Raw genomic sequence first — 14,601 nt, 5'->3', positions numbered from 1 at the left:
ATCGCCAAGCTTCTGGCCATAGGCTACAAAGTGTTATCTTAAGTGTTCTAAGTTCTAATCAGTATGGTTTTATTTAAACAAGAACTATCCAAGACTGCCTTGCTTGGGACTTAGAGTCTATTCATTAGTACCACCACTCAAGGAAGGAACTCTAGTTATTAAATTATACTTTGAGAAAGCCTTTGATCTTATTGAACACAAGACAATCGTAGAGATCCTACAAGCTAGGGGTTTTCGAAACAGGTGGATCCAATGAATGAAAATGATCCTCTCATCTGACACATCTTCTGTTATGCTAAATGGAGTGCCTGGTAAGCTTTTTCACTATAGGAGAGGTGTTAGATAACGAGACCCACTTTTTCCTCTCTTTTTTATCTATGTTATCTATCTTCAATGAAGCCTATGCACTACCAAACATGCATTGATTTCCTCATTATACAATATGTAGATGATACTATTTTAGTGCTTCCAATTGATGCGGTGCAGTTAAGCCATGTAAAGAATATCATTCCGCATTTCACAACTTTCACTGGTATGTGGTCTCAAAGTAAATTACCACAAGTCATGGTCCCCATAAATGTCATGGACAATCACATACCAAGATATCTTTCCATCCTGGGCTGCCTTCAAGGAACTTTCCCATTCACCTATCTAAGGCTCTTTGTTGGGATAAATAAGCCAAGAATTGAAGACTTTAATCTCGTTATGCAAAGAAATGAGAGAACGTTATCGTCCGTTCCACTTTGCTCTCTTATGATGGGAGCGTATTAATAATCAAATCAGTTTTCTCTACCATGCTCATTTTCTTGACGTTCTCCCTTTCTCCCTTGTTTGAGTGGTCAGTCGGTTAAACAAGTACCCTAGGCACCGCCTTTGAGGGAAATTTGGCATGGAAACCAAGGGCATGCCCTCATTTTCTTGGGATGACGTTTGCAAGCTAAAGCCGCAAGGAAGACTAGGCAATCTCACTATCCTTGTGCATAACAAGACTCTTCTTACGAAGAACTTGTTCAAATTTATTAAAAAAGATAATCTTTTCATGGATTAACATCACTTGAAAAAGTACTACTCCGTGGCCCCACGTCTTGATAAAATGGAGGGTTCCTACTGGTGGAAATCTCACCTGAAACTTCTGCCACAATTCAAGGCTTTGGCTGTTGGGGAACGTAGAAGAAATTCAAAATTTTCTACGTAACACCAAGATCAATCTATGGAGTCATCTAGCAACGAGGGAGGAGTGGATCTACATACCCTTGTAGATCGCGCGCGGAAGCGTTCAAGAGAACGGGGTTGATGGAGTCGTACTCGTCGTGATCCAAATCACCGATGATCCTAGCGCCGAACGGACGAAACCTCCGCGTTCAACACACGTAAGGAGCAGCGACGTCTCCTCCTTCTTGATCCAGCAAGGGGGGAGGAGAGGTTGATGGAGATCCAACAGCACGACGGCGTGGTGGAAGTAGAGGGATTCCAACAGGGCTTCGCCAAGCGCTGCGGGAGGAGGGAGATGTGTCATGGGAGGGAGAGGGAGGCGCCAGGGCTTAGATGTTCTTGCCCTCCCTTTCCCCCACTATATATAGGGCCAAGGGAGAGGGGGGCGCAGCCTTGGCCCTTCCTCCAAGGAAGGGTGCGGCCAGGGAGGAGTCCCTCCTCCCCAAGGCACCTCGGAGGTGCCTTCCCCCTTTAGGACTCTTCCTTTTCCTCTTCTCTTGGCGCATGGGCCTCTTGGGGCTGGTGTCCTTGGCCCATATAGGCCAAGGCGCACCCCCTACAGCCCATGTGGCCCCCGGGGCAGGTGGCCCCACCCGGTGGACCCCCGGGACCCTTCCGGTGGTCCCGGTACAATACCGGTGACCCCGAAACTTGTCCCGATGGCCGAAATAGCACTTCCTATATATAATTCTTTACCTCCGGACCATTCCGGAACTCCTCGTGACGTCCGGGATCTCATCCGGGACTCCGAACAACTTTCGGGTTACCGCATACTAATATCTCTATAACCCTAGCGTCACCGAACCTTAAGTGTGTAGACCCTACGGGTTCGGGAGACATGCAGACATGACCGAGATGACTCTCCGGTCAATAACCAACAGCGGGATCTGGATACCCATGTTGGCTCCCACATGTTCCACGATGATCTCATCGGATGAACCACGATGTCAAGGACTTAATCAATCCCGTATACAATTCCCTTTGTCTAGCGGTACGATACTTGCCCGAGATTCGATCGTCGGTATCCCGATACCTTGTTCAATCTCGTTACCGGCAAGTCTCTTTACTCGTTTCATAACACATCATCCCGTGATCAACTCCTTGATCACATTGTGCACATTATGATGATGTCCTACCGAGTGGGCCCAGAGATACCTCTCCATCACACGGAGTGACAAATCCCAGTCTCGATTCGTGCCAACCCAACAGACACTTTCGGAGATACCTGTAGTGTACCTTTATAGCCACCCAGTTACGTTGTGACGTTTGGCACACCCAAAGCATTCCTACGGTATCCGGGAGTTGCACAATCTCATGGTCTAAGGAAATGATACTTGACATTAGAAAAGCTTTAGCATACGAACTACACGATCTTGTGCTATGCTTAGGATTGGGTCTTGTCCATCACATCATTCTCATAATGATGTGATCCCGTTATCAACGACATCCAATGTCCATGGTCAGGAAACCGTAACCATCTATTGATCAACGAGCTAGTCAACTAGAGGCTTACTAGGGACATGGTGTTGTCTATGTATCCACACATGTATCTGAGTTTCCTATCAATACAATTCTAGCATGGATAATAAACGATTATCATGAACAAGGAAATATAATAATAACCAATTTATTATTGCCTCTAGGGCATATTTCCAAAAGTCTCCCACTTGCACTAGAGTCAATAATCTAGTTCACATCGCCATGTGATCAACACTCACAGGTCACATCGCCATGTAACCAACATCCAAAGAGTTTACTAGAGTCAATAATCTAGTTCACATCACTATGTGATTAACACTCAATGAGTTATGGGTTTGATCATGTTGCTTGTGAGAGAGGTTTTAGTCAACGGGTCTGCTACATTCAGATCCGTATGTACTTCGCAAATCTCTATGGCATCTCCTAGATGCAGCTACCACGTTCTATTTGGAGCTATTCCAAATAACTGTTCCACTATACGAATCCAGTTTACTACTCAGAATAATCTGGATTAGTGTCAAAGTTTGCATCGGCGTAACCCTTTACGATGAACTCTTTTACCACCTCCATAATCGAGAAAATTCCTTAGTCCACTAGTTACTAAGGATAACTTTGACCGCTGTCCTGTGATCCATTCTTAGATCACTCTTGTACCCCTTGACTGACTCATGGCAAGGCACATTTCAGGTGCGGTACACAGCATAGCATACTGTAGAGCCTATGTCTTAAGCATAGGGGACGACCTTCGTCCTTTCTCTCTATTCTGCCGTGGTCGAGCTTTAAGTCTTAACTTCATACCTTACAACTCAGGCAAGAACTCCTTCTTTGACTGATCCATCTTGAACACCTTCAAGATAATGTCAAGGTATGTGCTCATTTGAAAGTACCATTAAGCGTTTTGATCTATCCTTATAGATCTTGATGCTCAACGTTCAAGTAGCTTAATCCAGGCTTTCCATTGAAAAATACTTTCGAAATAACCCTATATGCTTTCCAGAAATTTTACGTCATTTCTGATCAACAATATGTCAACATATACTTATCAGAAATTCTATAGTGCTCCCACTCACTTCTTTGGAAATACAAGTTTCTCATAAACTTTGTATAAACCCAAAATCTTTGATCATCATCAAAGCATACATTCCAACTCCGAGATGCTTACTCCAGTCCTTAGAAGGATTGCTGGAGCTTTGCATACTTATTAGCATCTTTCAGGATTGACAAAACCTTCCGGTTTGTATCACATACAACCTTTCCTCAAAAATCGTCGAGGAAACAATGTTTTTTTGACATCCTATCTGCAAGATTTCATAAATAATGCAGTAATCGCTAATATAATTCCAACAGACTCTTAGCATCGCTACGAGTGAGAAAGTCTCATCGTAGTCAACTCCTTGAACTTGTCGGAAAACATCTTAACGACAAGTCGAGCTTTCTTAATGGTGACATTTACCATCATTGTCCGTCTTCCTTTTAAAATCCATCTGTACTCAACAGCCTCACGACCATCGCGCTGTTCTGTCAAAGTCTACACTTTGTTTCCATACATGGATCCTCTCTTGGATTTTATGGCCTCGAGCCATTTATCGGAATCCGGGCCCACCATTGCTTCTCCATAGCTCGTAGGTTCATTGTTGTCTAGCAACATGACTTCCAAGACAGGATTACATACCACTCTGAAGTAGTACGCATCCTTGTCATCCCACGAGGTTTGGTAGTGACTTGATCTGAAGTTTCATGATCACTATCATAAGCTTCCACTTCAATTGGTGTAGGTGCCACAGGAACAACTTCCTGTGCCCTGCCACACACTAGTTGAAGAGACGGTTCAATAACCTCATCAAGTCTCCACCATCCTCCCACTCAATTCTTTCGAGAGAAACATTTCCTCGAGAAAGGACCCGATTCTAGAAACAATCCCTTATTGCTTTCGGATCTGAGACAGGAGGTATACCCAATTGTTTTAGGTGTCCTATGAAGATGCATTTATCCGCTTTGGGTTCGAGCTTATCAGCCTGAAACTTTTTTCACATAAGCGTCGCAGCCCCAAACTTTTAAGAAATGACAGCTTAGGTTTCTCTAAACCATAGTTCATACGGTGTCATCTCATCGGAATTACGTGGTGCCCTATTAAAGTGAATGTGGTTGTCTCTAATGCCTAACCCATAAACTATCGTGGTAATTCGATAAGAGACATCATGGTATGCATCATATCCAATAAGGTGCAGTTATGATGTTCGGACACACCATCACACTATGGTGTTCCAGGCTGTATTAGTTGTGAAATAATTTTCACAATGTCTCAATTCTGTGCCAAACTCGTAATTCAGATATTCATCTCTATGATCATATCATAGATCTTTTATCCTCTTGTCACGACGATCTTTCAACTTCACCCTGAAATTACTTGAACCTTTCAATAATTCAGACTCGTGATTCATCAAGTAAATATACTCAACATCTACTCAAATCATCCGTGAAGTAAGAACATAATGATATCCACTACATGCCTCAGCACTCATTGGACTGCACACATCAAAATGTATTACTTCCAACAAGTTGCTTTCTAGTTCCATTTTACTGAAAACGAGGCTTTCAGTCATCTTGCCCATGTGGTATGATTTGCATGTCTCAAGTGATTCAAAATCAAGTGAGTCCAAACGATCCATCTGTATAGAGTTTCTTCATGCATATCTACCAAAAACATGGTTCGCATGTCTCAATCCTTTCAAAAATGAGTGAGTCCAAAGATCCATCAACATGGAGCTTCTTCATGCGTTTTATACCGATATGACTTAAGTGGCAGTGCCACAAGTAGGTGGTACTATCATTACTATCCTATATCTTTTGGCATGAACATGTGTATCACTACGATCGAGATTCAATAAACCATTTATTTTAGGCGTAAGACCATTGAAGGTATTATTCAAATAAACAGAGTAACCATTATTCCCCTTAAATGAATAACCGTATCGCGATAGACATAATCCAATCATGTCTATGCTCAACGCAAACACCAAATAACAATTATTTAGGTTTTAATACCAATCTCGATGGTAGAGGGAGCGTGCGATGCTTGATCATATCAACCTTGGAAACACTTCCAACACATATCGTCAGCTCACCTTTAGCTAGTCTCCGTTTATTCCGTAGCTTTTATTTCGAGTTACTAACACTTAGCAACCGAACCGGTATCTAATACCCTGGTGCTACTAGGAGTACTAGTAAAGTATACATTAACACAATGTATATCCAATATACTTCTATCGACTTTGCCAGCCTTTCTCATCTACCAAGTATCTAGGGTAATTCTGCTCCAGTGGCTGTTCCCCTTATTACAGAAGAACTTAGTCTTGGGTTTGGGTTCAACCTTGGGTTTCTTCACTAGAGCAGCAGCTGATTTGCCGTTTCATGAAGTATCCCTTCTTGCCCTTGCCCTTCTTGAAACTAGTGGTTTCACCAACCATCAACAATTGATGCTCCTTCTTGATCTCTACTTTTGTGGTGTCAAACATTGCGAATATCTCAAGGATCATCATATATGTCCCTGATATATTATAGTTCATCACGAAGCTCTAGCAGCTTGGTGGTAATGACTTCGGAGAAACATCACTATCTCATCTGGAAGATCAACTCCCACTCGATTCAAGCGATTGTTGTACTCAGACAATCTGAGCACAAGTTCAACAATTGAGCTTTTCTCCCTTACTTTGCACGCTAAGAAAATCATCGGAGGTCTTATACCTCTTGACGTGGGCACGAGCCTGAAATCCCAATTTCAGCCCTCGAAACATCTCATATGTTTTGCGACGTTTCTAAACGTCTTCGGTGCCTCAACTCTAAACCGTTTAACTGAACTATCACGTAGTTATCAAAATGTGTATGTCAGATGTTCTCAACATCCACAGACAATGTTCGAGGTTCAGCACACTGAGCGGTGCATTAAGGACATAAGCCTTCTATGAAGCAATGAGGACAATCCTCAGTTTACGGACCTAGTCCGCATAATTGCTACTATCAACTTTCAACTAAATTTTCTCTAGGAACATAACTAAACAATAGAACTGAAGCGCGAGCTACGACATAATTTGCAAAATCCTTTTGACTATGTTCAGGATAATTAAGTTCATCTTATGAACTCCCACTCAGATAGACATCCCTCTAGTCATCTAAGTGATTACATGATCCGAGTCAACTAGGCCGTGTCCGATCATCACGTGAGACGGACTAGTCAACATCGGTGAACATCTTCATGTTGATTGTATCTACCATACGACTCATGCTCGACCTTTCGGTCTTCTGTGTTCCGAGGCCATGTCTATACACATGCTAGGCTCGTCAAGTCAACCTAAGTGTTTTGCGTGTGTAAATCTGTCTTACACCCGTTGTATGTGAACGTTAGAATCTATCACACCTGATCATCACGTGGTGCTTCGAAACAACGAACTGTCGCAACGGTGCACAGTTAGGGGGAACACTTTCTTGAAATTTTAATGAGGGATCATCTTATTTACTACCGTCGTTCTAAGTAAACAAGATGCAAAAACATGATAAACATCACATGCAATCAAATAGTGACATGATATGGCCAATATCATATAGCTCCTTTGATCTCCATCTTGGGGCTCCATGATCATCTTGTCACCGGCATGACACCATGATCTCCATCATCATGATCTCCATCATCGTGTCTTCATGAAGTTGTCTCGCCAACTATTACTTCTACTACTACAGCTAACGGTTAGCAATAAAGTAAAGTAATTACATGACGTTTATGTTGACACGCAGGTCATAAATAAATTAAGACAACTCCTATGGCTCCTGCCGGTTGTCATACTCATCGACATGCAAGTCGTGATTCCTATTACAAGAACATGATCAATCTCATACATCACATATATCATTCATCACATCCTTTTGGCCATATCACATCACAGCATACCCTGCAAAAACAAGTTAGACGTCCTCTAATTGTTGTTTGCATGTTTTACGTGGCTGCTATGGGTTTCTAGCAAGAACGTTTCTTACCTACGCAAAGACCACAACGTGATATGCCAATTGCTATTTACCCTTCATAAGGACCCTTTTCATCGAATCCGATCCGACTAAAGTGGGAGAGACAGACACCCGCTAGCCACCTTATGCAACTAGTGCATGTCAGTCGGTGGAACCAGTCTCACGTAAGAGTACATGTAAGGTCGATCCGGGCCGCTTCATCCCACGATGCCGCCGAATCAAGATAAGACTAGTAACGGCAAGCATATTGAACAAAATCAACGCCCACAACTACTTTGTGTTCTACTCGTGCATAGAAACTACGCACAGACCTAGCTCATGATGCCACTGAAGGGGAACGTAGCAGAAATTCAAAATTTTCTACGTAACACCAAGATCAATCTATGGAGTCATCTAGCAACGAGGGAGGAGTGGATCTACATACCCTTGTAGATCGTGCGCGGAAGCGTTCAAGAGAACGGGGTTGATGGAGTCGTACTCGTCATGATCCAAATCACCGATGATCCTAGCGCCGAACGGACGGCACCTCCGCGTTCAACACATGTACGGAGAAGCGACGTCTCCTCCTTCTTGATCCAGCAAGGGGGGAGGAGAGGTTGATGGAGATCCAACAGCACGACGGCGTGGTGGAAGTAGCGGGATTCCAACAGGGCTTCGCCCAGCGCTGCGGGAGGAGGGAGATGTGTCATGGGAGGGAGAGGAAGGCGACAGTGCTTAGATGTTCTTGCCCTCCCTTTCCCCCACTATATATAGGGCCAAGGGAGAGGGGGGGCGCAGCCTTGGCCCTTCCTCCAAGGAAGGGTGCGGCCAGGGAGGAGTCCCTCCTCCCCAAGGCACCTCGGAGGTGCCTTCCCCCTTTAGGACTCTTCCTTTTCCTCTTCTCTTGGCGCATGGGCCTCTTGGGGCTGGTGTCCTTGGCCCATATAGGCCAAGGCGCAGCCCCTACAGCCCATGTGGCCCCCGGGGCAGGTGGCCCCACCCGGTGGACCCCCGGGACCCTTCCGGTGGTCCCGGTACAATACCGGTGACCCCGAAACTTGTCCCGATGGCCGAAATAGCACTTCCTATATATAATTCTTTACCTCCGGACCATTCCGGAACTCCTCGTGACGTCCGGGATCTCATCCGGGACTCCGAACAACTTTCGGGTTACCGCATACTAATATCTCTATAACCCTAGCGTCACCGAACCTTAAGTGTGTAGACCCTACGGGTTCGGGAGACATGCAGACATGACCGAGATGACTCTCCGGTCAATAACCAACAGCGGGATCTGGATACCCATGTTGGCTCCCACATGTTCCACGATGATCTCATCGGATGAACCACGATGTCAAGGACTTAATCAATCCCGTATACAATTCCCTTTGTCTAGCGGTACGATACTTGCCCGAGATTCGATCGTCGGTATCCCGATACCTTGTTCAATCTCGTTACCGGCAAGTCTCTTTACTCGTTTCATAACACATCATCCCGTGATCAACTCCTTGATCACATTGTGCACATTATGATGATGTCCTACCGAGTGGGCCCAGAGATACCTCTCCGTCACACGGAGTGACAAATCCCAGTCTCGATTCGTGCCAACCCAACAGACACTTTCGGAGATACCTGTAGTGTACCTTTATAGCCACCCAGTTACGTTGTGACGTTTGGCACACCCAAAGCATTCCTACGGTATCCGGGAGTTGCACAATCTCATGGTCTAAGGAAATGATACTTGACATTAGAAAAGCTTTAGCATACGAACTACACGATCTTGTGCTATGCTTAGGATTGGGTCTTGTCCATCACATCATTCTCCCAATGATGTGATCCCGTTATCAACGACATCCAATGTCCATGGTCAGGAAACCGTAACCATCTATTGATCAACGAGCTAGTCAACTAGAGGCTTACTAGGGACATGGTGTTGTCTATGTATCCACACATGTATCTGAGTTTCCTATCAATACAATTCTAGCATGGATAATAAACGATTATCATGAACAAGGAAATATAATAATAACCAATTTATTATTGCCTCTAGGGCATATTTCCAACATTGGCTTCTTACACCATGGGTACTAGTACCTCCATTTTTTGGCATGATAGGTCGACCGATGAGCCTCCGCTTCACAAATTCTCCGAACTTTTCTCAATTGCCAAGAATAGCAAAAAATTAAGTGGCCAATTTCTTGTCCATTCAAACCCGGACTCGTCATTTCCATCTCCCACTTTCTACTCAAGCCTTTTATCTCCTATAAATTTTTCTCAAGTGCTAACACGCAATCAATTGAATACATATATATCGAGTAGTGTTGGTTCGTTTGCAAAATACTCCTCCATAAGAATCTATAGGATGTTAATCGGGGTTGTGTTATCCTCGGCTGTTTGAGAAGATTTGGAAAATTGTGAGCAGACTCAAACATAGAATCTTCTATTGGTTGGCTCTTCATAGTAGACACAAGGTCTCTGTTAAAAGGAAAAGGATTCCACATGAATACATACAACTGTCCTTTATGCAATCAGAACACTGAAGAAACCTTAATGCATCTTTTATGGGACTGTCATTTTGCCTTGAACTGTTGGGATTCCCTCCTGGTAGGAAAAGGAGCACTTTGGTTTATAATGACACTTTGTTTGCTATGGAAGCCATGCCTTTTGCTTATAGTATGGAGATTATTATTTTGGCATGCTGGAATATGTGGATCTAGAAAAATGAAATATCTTCATGCACACTAATCACTCCATTCAAGCCCGAAGACATGCCCTAAAGTAGATTTGGAGCTTCTTGCTCATAGAATTCAGAGCGAACATGTTGTTTGTCTCCATGAGTGGTTTGTTCTAAACTTTTAACATGTTTTGCATGTTCCCTAGAGCTGGCATAGGATGAATCTTTTTGTATTTTTGAGTAATTTTTCGTATGTTTCTTCTCTTTTGCTCCCCCCTATTTGTACCATACTCGTTTACTTATTGATGAAAATACATACCATGGAACAATTGTTCCACGGTTCAGTTTTCAAAAAAAAAAACCAGACCAGACAATATTTCTAAATTTCGTCTGGATTTCTAAATCATACTGTGAAATTAGATTTAAAATTCAAACAAAGGAGAGGGGGAGGGATATTTCTTTGAGTGGGAGTTGAGCACACAACGTTCTGCAACAAGTTGAACGTTTCTTTCCATTTTGATGGAGCAAATTGTTTTATAAAACGAAGTTCCAATTTTATATTCATAAATATTTGTTCGGATGGCTGATTTCTTTTGGCCGAATTAGACCGCAGTTCCTTTATTTTGGACCCCCAACGAAATTCACGAATTTTGTAACCCTGTATGCATCAATCGATGTAGAGACCGAAGGCTGTCCTCTTTTCTGAAAATAATAATTGTCAGTTTATTCAAGAGCTTAGGAAACACAAAGTCAGTCAAGTAGCACGTAGAAGATAACACATAGCCGAGCAATCCGTGGATGGGAGAGCTTCACATCCCACACAAGGAAAACAAAGTCAGTCAACCCTTACCCAACAGGTCAACACTACTACTATTCTTCACGTAATTAAATCCGTTCCATTCCATTCCATGGGATATTTTTCTCCAGGACAATGACCCGATGAACCTGAGCAACCCAACCACACAGCCAATGAGAAGAGCCTTCTTCTACCCATAGTCTTCCCATTTTCTAGCGTGACTAGCTGCCCGAAACTTGGCAGCAGGCACGCCATGCATTCCAAGTTTCAGCTGTCAACCGTGAAAAACACGCAGAGATCAAAGTCTCCGGCAGAGAAAAAACACCAATTACACACGTCGCGGTTCCCATTTCTTCCCGTCTATACAGTACCAGTAGTGCGTATACTCAACTTCCCCCACACGGCTTGGCTACAGTAGATGCCATAGCTGCACAAGCAATGCACGTGGAATTCCCCGAGCCGTGACCGCGGGCGAGCGTCGCCGTTGCAAATTCGCAATTGCTCCACTGTTTCGTAGCCCGCCCACTTGCACGGCGAGCTAGGCCACATCGAACAGATCTGACCGGATTTACCGAGCACGGCGCACCCAGGAAAACTCCACAGCCCACTTGCCGGCCGGTGAAGCAGCTTTGCGTGCCGTGCGCCGACTTATCACCACCGTTGTAGCACAAAACATTATCCTGGAGGCAGCGGCTTAATAACTTGGCTAGTTGTTTTCTGTATGTATGATTAAGCCAACGGAGTGTGCCCAGTGTGTTATCTACAAGTGCTGGACTTTTCTGTCCGGTCGATCCGGATCATGTCCCTGTCACGTATGGACGGACAATTGCATGAGTGGTTTCTTGTTTGTACCGTACCCAGTACCCTTCCGCGGCTAAGAATTTCCCTGTGGATGGTGAAGTTGTAGATGACCGGCCGCCTCCAAAAACTTCCAGAAATAGGGTCCTCTCCTCGCTAGTCCACGTCACACTGCGACAAGCCAGCACACAGCATCCATCTATCCATCTATATCTATCTGAAAACACGCATAGCATAAGCCCAATCCACTTGCGTGAGCAACAATAATTCCGCCACAAACCTCATCTGAAAAAAGGGACACTCCAAAGCAAAGCCATATAGAAAGGAGAAGGCATCCGGCGTGACATGGCAAACAGCTGCGCCCATGGGGCGGCCAGCTCACATCATCCGCAACAAGAACCATCTTTTCCATCCGTAGACCATGCTACGATCTACCTAGAGTATCCATCTACCTTCATCATCTAGGCATAGATGGATAGCCCTTGAGCCAACCCATGAGCTGATGAGTGACCCACACCAAGGCCAGCCCATCGGCGAGCCACGCTCTGACCACGTATCTATGTCTCAGCCCACGGGGGTGACGTCAATGCATTAGCCCTACACAGCGGCAGCATTTTTATATGGTTTGCATTCACCGAAAAGCGAGGGAAAAAATTGGAATTAAAAACAGCAGAGCAAAATACAGGTAGCAAACCACGGGAAGAGCCACGCGGAGCATGGTATGGGCATGGCAGCGGCAGCGTCCCACCCATGCCATACACGACACCCACTCTGCCGCTGGGATCTCTCCTTCCTTCCTATAAATCCCCCCGCGCGCGCTCCCCTCAGCGTCCTACAATTGATACCACCACCCATCATAGCATCAGTTACCAACAGAAGAGACAGCCATACTCCACAGCTAGTGCCGCCAGTGTCGCGCCGTTACTGAAATGGACAGCACCAGCTGCCTCGCCGACGACACCAGCAGCGGCGGCGCCGCCTCCACGGACAAGCTCAAGGCGCTGGCCGCCGCCGCGGCGGCGGCCGCGGCGGGGCCGCTCGAGCGCATGGGCAGCGGCGCCAGCGCGGTGCTCGACGCGGCCGAGCCGGGCTCCGAGGCCGACTCCGGCGGCCGCGCGGCGCCGGCGGGGAAGCTGCCGTCGTCCAGGTTCAAGGGCGTGGTGCCGCAGCCCAACGGGCGCTGGGGCGCGCAGATCTACGAGCGGCACCAGCGCGTGTGGCTCGGCACCTTCGCGGGGGAGGCCGACGCCGCGCGCGCCTACGACGTGGCCGCGCAGCGCTTCCGCGGCCGCGACGCCGTCACCAACTTCCGCCCGCTCGCCGACGCCGACCCCGACGCCGCCTCCGAGCTCCGCTTCCTCGCCGCGCGCTCCAAGGCCGAGGTCGTCGACATGCTGCGCAAGCACACTTACTTCGACGAGCTCGCCCAGAGCAAGCGCGCCTTCGCCGCCTCGGCCGCGCTCTCCGCGCCCACCACCTCGCACGGCCACGCCTCGCCTCCCACCCCGGCCGCCGCGCGCGAGCACCTGTTCGACAAGACGGTCACGCCCAGCGACGTGGGCAAGCTGAACCGGCTGGTGATACCGAAGCAGCACGCGGAGAAGCACTTCCCGCTGCAGCTCCCGGCCGCGGGCGGCGAGAGCAAGGGCCTGCTCCTCAACTTCGAGGACGCCGCCGGCAAGGTGTGGCGGTTCCGCTACTCGTACTGGAACAGCAGCCAGAGCTACGTGCTCACCAAGGGCTGGAGCCGCTTCGTCAAGGAGAAGGGCCTCGGCGCCGGAGACGTCGTCGGGTTCTACCGCGCCGCCGCCGGCAGCACCGGCGAAGCCAGCAAGCTCTTCATTGACTGCAAGCAGCGGCCGAGCACCAACAGCCCCGCCCCCGCAGACCCCGTGGACCAGTCGCCGGCGCCCGTGCACAAGGCCGTGAGAATCTTCGGCGTCGACCTTCTGACGGCGCCGGCGTCGCCGGGGTGCAAGAGGGCCAGAGACATGGTGAAGCCGCCGGCTCCGACAGCGGCGTTGAAGAAGCAATGCATAGAGCTGGCGCTAGCGTAGGGTTGGAACCATTAGCTCGATCGATGCCTTGTCTCCAGCTAGCAGCGGCGGTTTTTGCTCGCGTAATTCAGGTGGTAGAGCTTAGCTTAATTAGTCCCTTGTTGGTAGTACCTATCATCAACTTTGTTTGTTTATTTGTCATGTTGTTGCATGCCCTGATGTAAATCTTATCCTCCCAAAAATGTATACTAATTCAGGAAGCCCTCGAAGGCTAGCTTTAGATCGTTCAACCGACGACATAATAATAACATTTTGAATGTAGCCTAGCTCATCAGTTTCCTTGTCAAAAACTGAAGCATATCCTATTTGGTAGTAGAAGTATCTAGATATTTGTCGTCCATTTTGACCTAGCTTCTTTTCTTGCGCCTTTTTATACACTTTTCTGTATTTTATATGCACACCCTGAGACGTGATGTGATTGTTGTGTAGCTAAGCACACCAGGTGCATGCATGAGCCAAGTTTGGAAAGAGAAAGAGAAGTGGTGCAGTGCAGAGCCATTGTTATGGCCGCATGCACACGGTAGAGACATCTGCTGCTGTAGATGATATGATAAACTTATCTTATCAGCAGCAGAACAGAGCAGAAGAGC

At 46.6% G+C, this 14,601-nt stretch overlaps 1 protein-coding gene across 1 annotated transcript; it reads left to right on the top strand.

Annotated features, from left to right (window-relative positions):
- Positions 1-12,356: 12,356 nt before the first annotated feature.
- On the top strand, positions 12,357-14,241 carry LOC125544480 (AP2/ERF and B3 domain-containing protein Os01g0693400). Its single transcript, XM_048708191.2, has one exon. The coding sequence runs from the start codon at positions 12,884-12,886 to the stop codon at positions 14,009-14,011; it is 1,128 nt and encodes a 375-aa protein (XP_048564148.1). The 5' UTR covers positions 12,357-12,883; the 3' UTR covers positions 14,012-14,241.
- The last annotated feature ends 360 nt before the right edge of the window (positions 14,242-14,601 follow it).

The sequence above is a fragment of the Triticum urartu genome, chromosome 3A (assembly GCF_056163025.1).
Source record: "Triticum urartu cultivar PI428250 chromosome 3A, HENAU_Tu73, whole genome shotgun sequence".
Taxonomy (NCBI): Eukaryota; Viridiplantae; Streptophyta; class Magnoliopsida; order Poales; family Poaceae; genus Triticum; species Triticum urartu.
This window is presented reverse-complemented; position numbering and strand designations above follow the sequence as displayed.

Excerpts from the sequence above, each read along its gene's own strand:
- LOC125544480 (XM_048708191.2), top strand. The coding sequence starts at position 12,884 with ATGGACAGCACCAGCTGCCTCGCCGACGACACCAGCAGCGGCGGCGCC.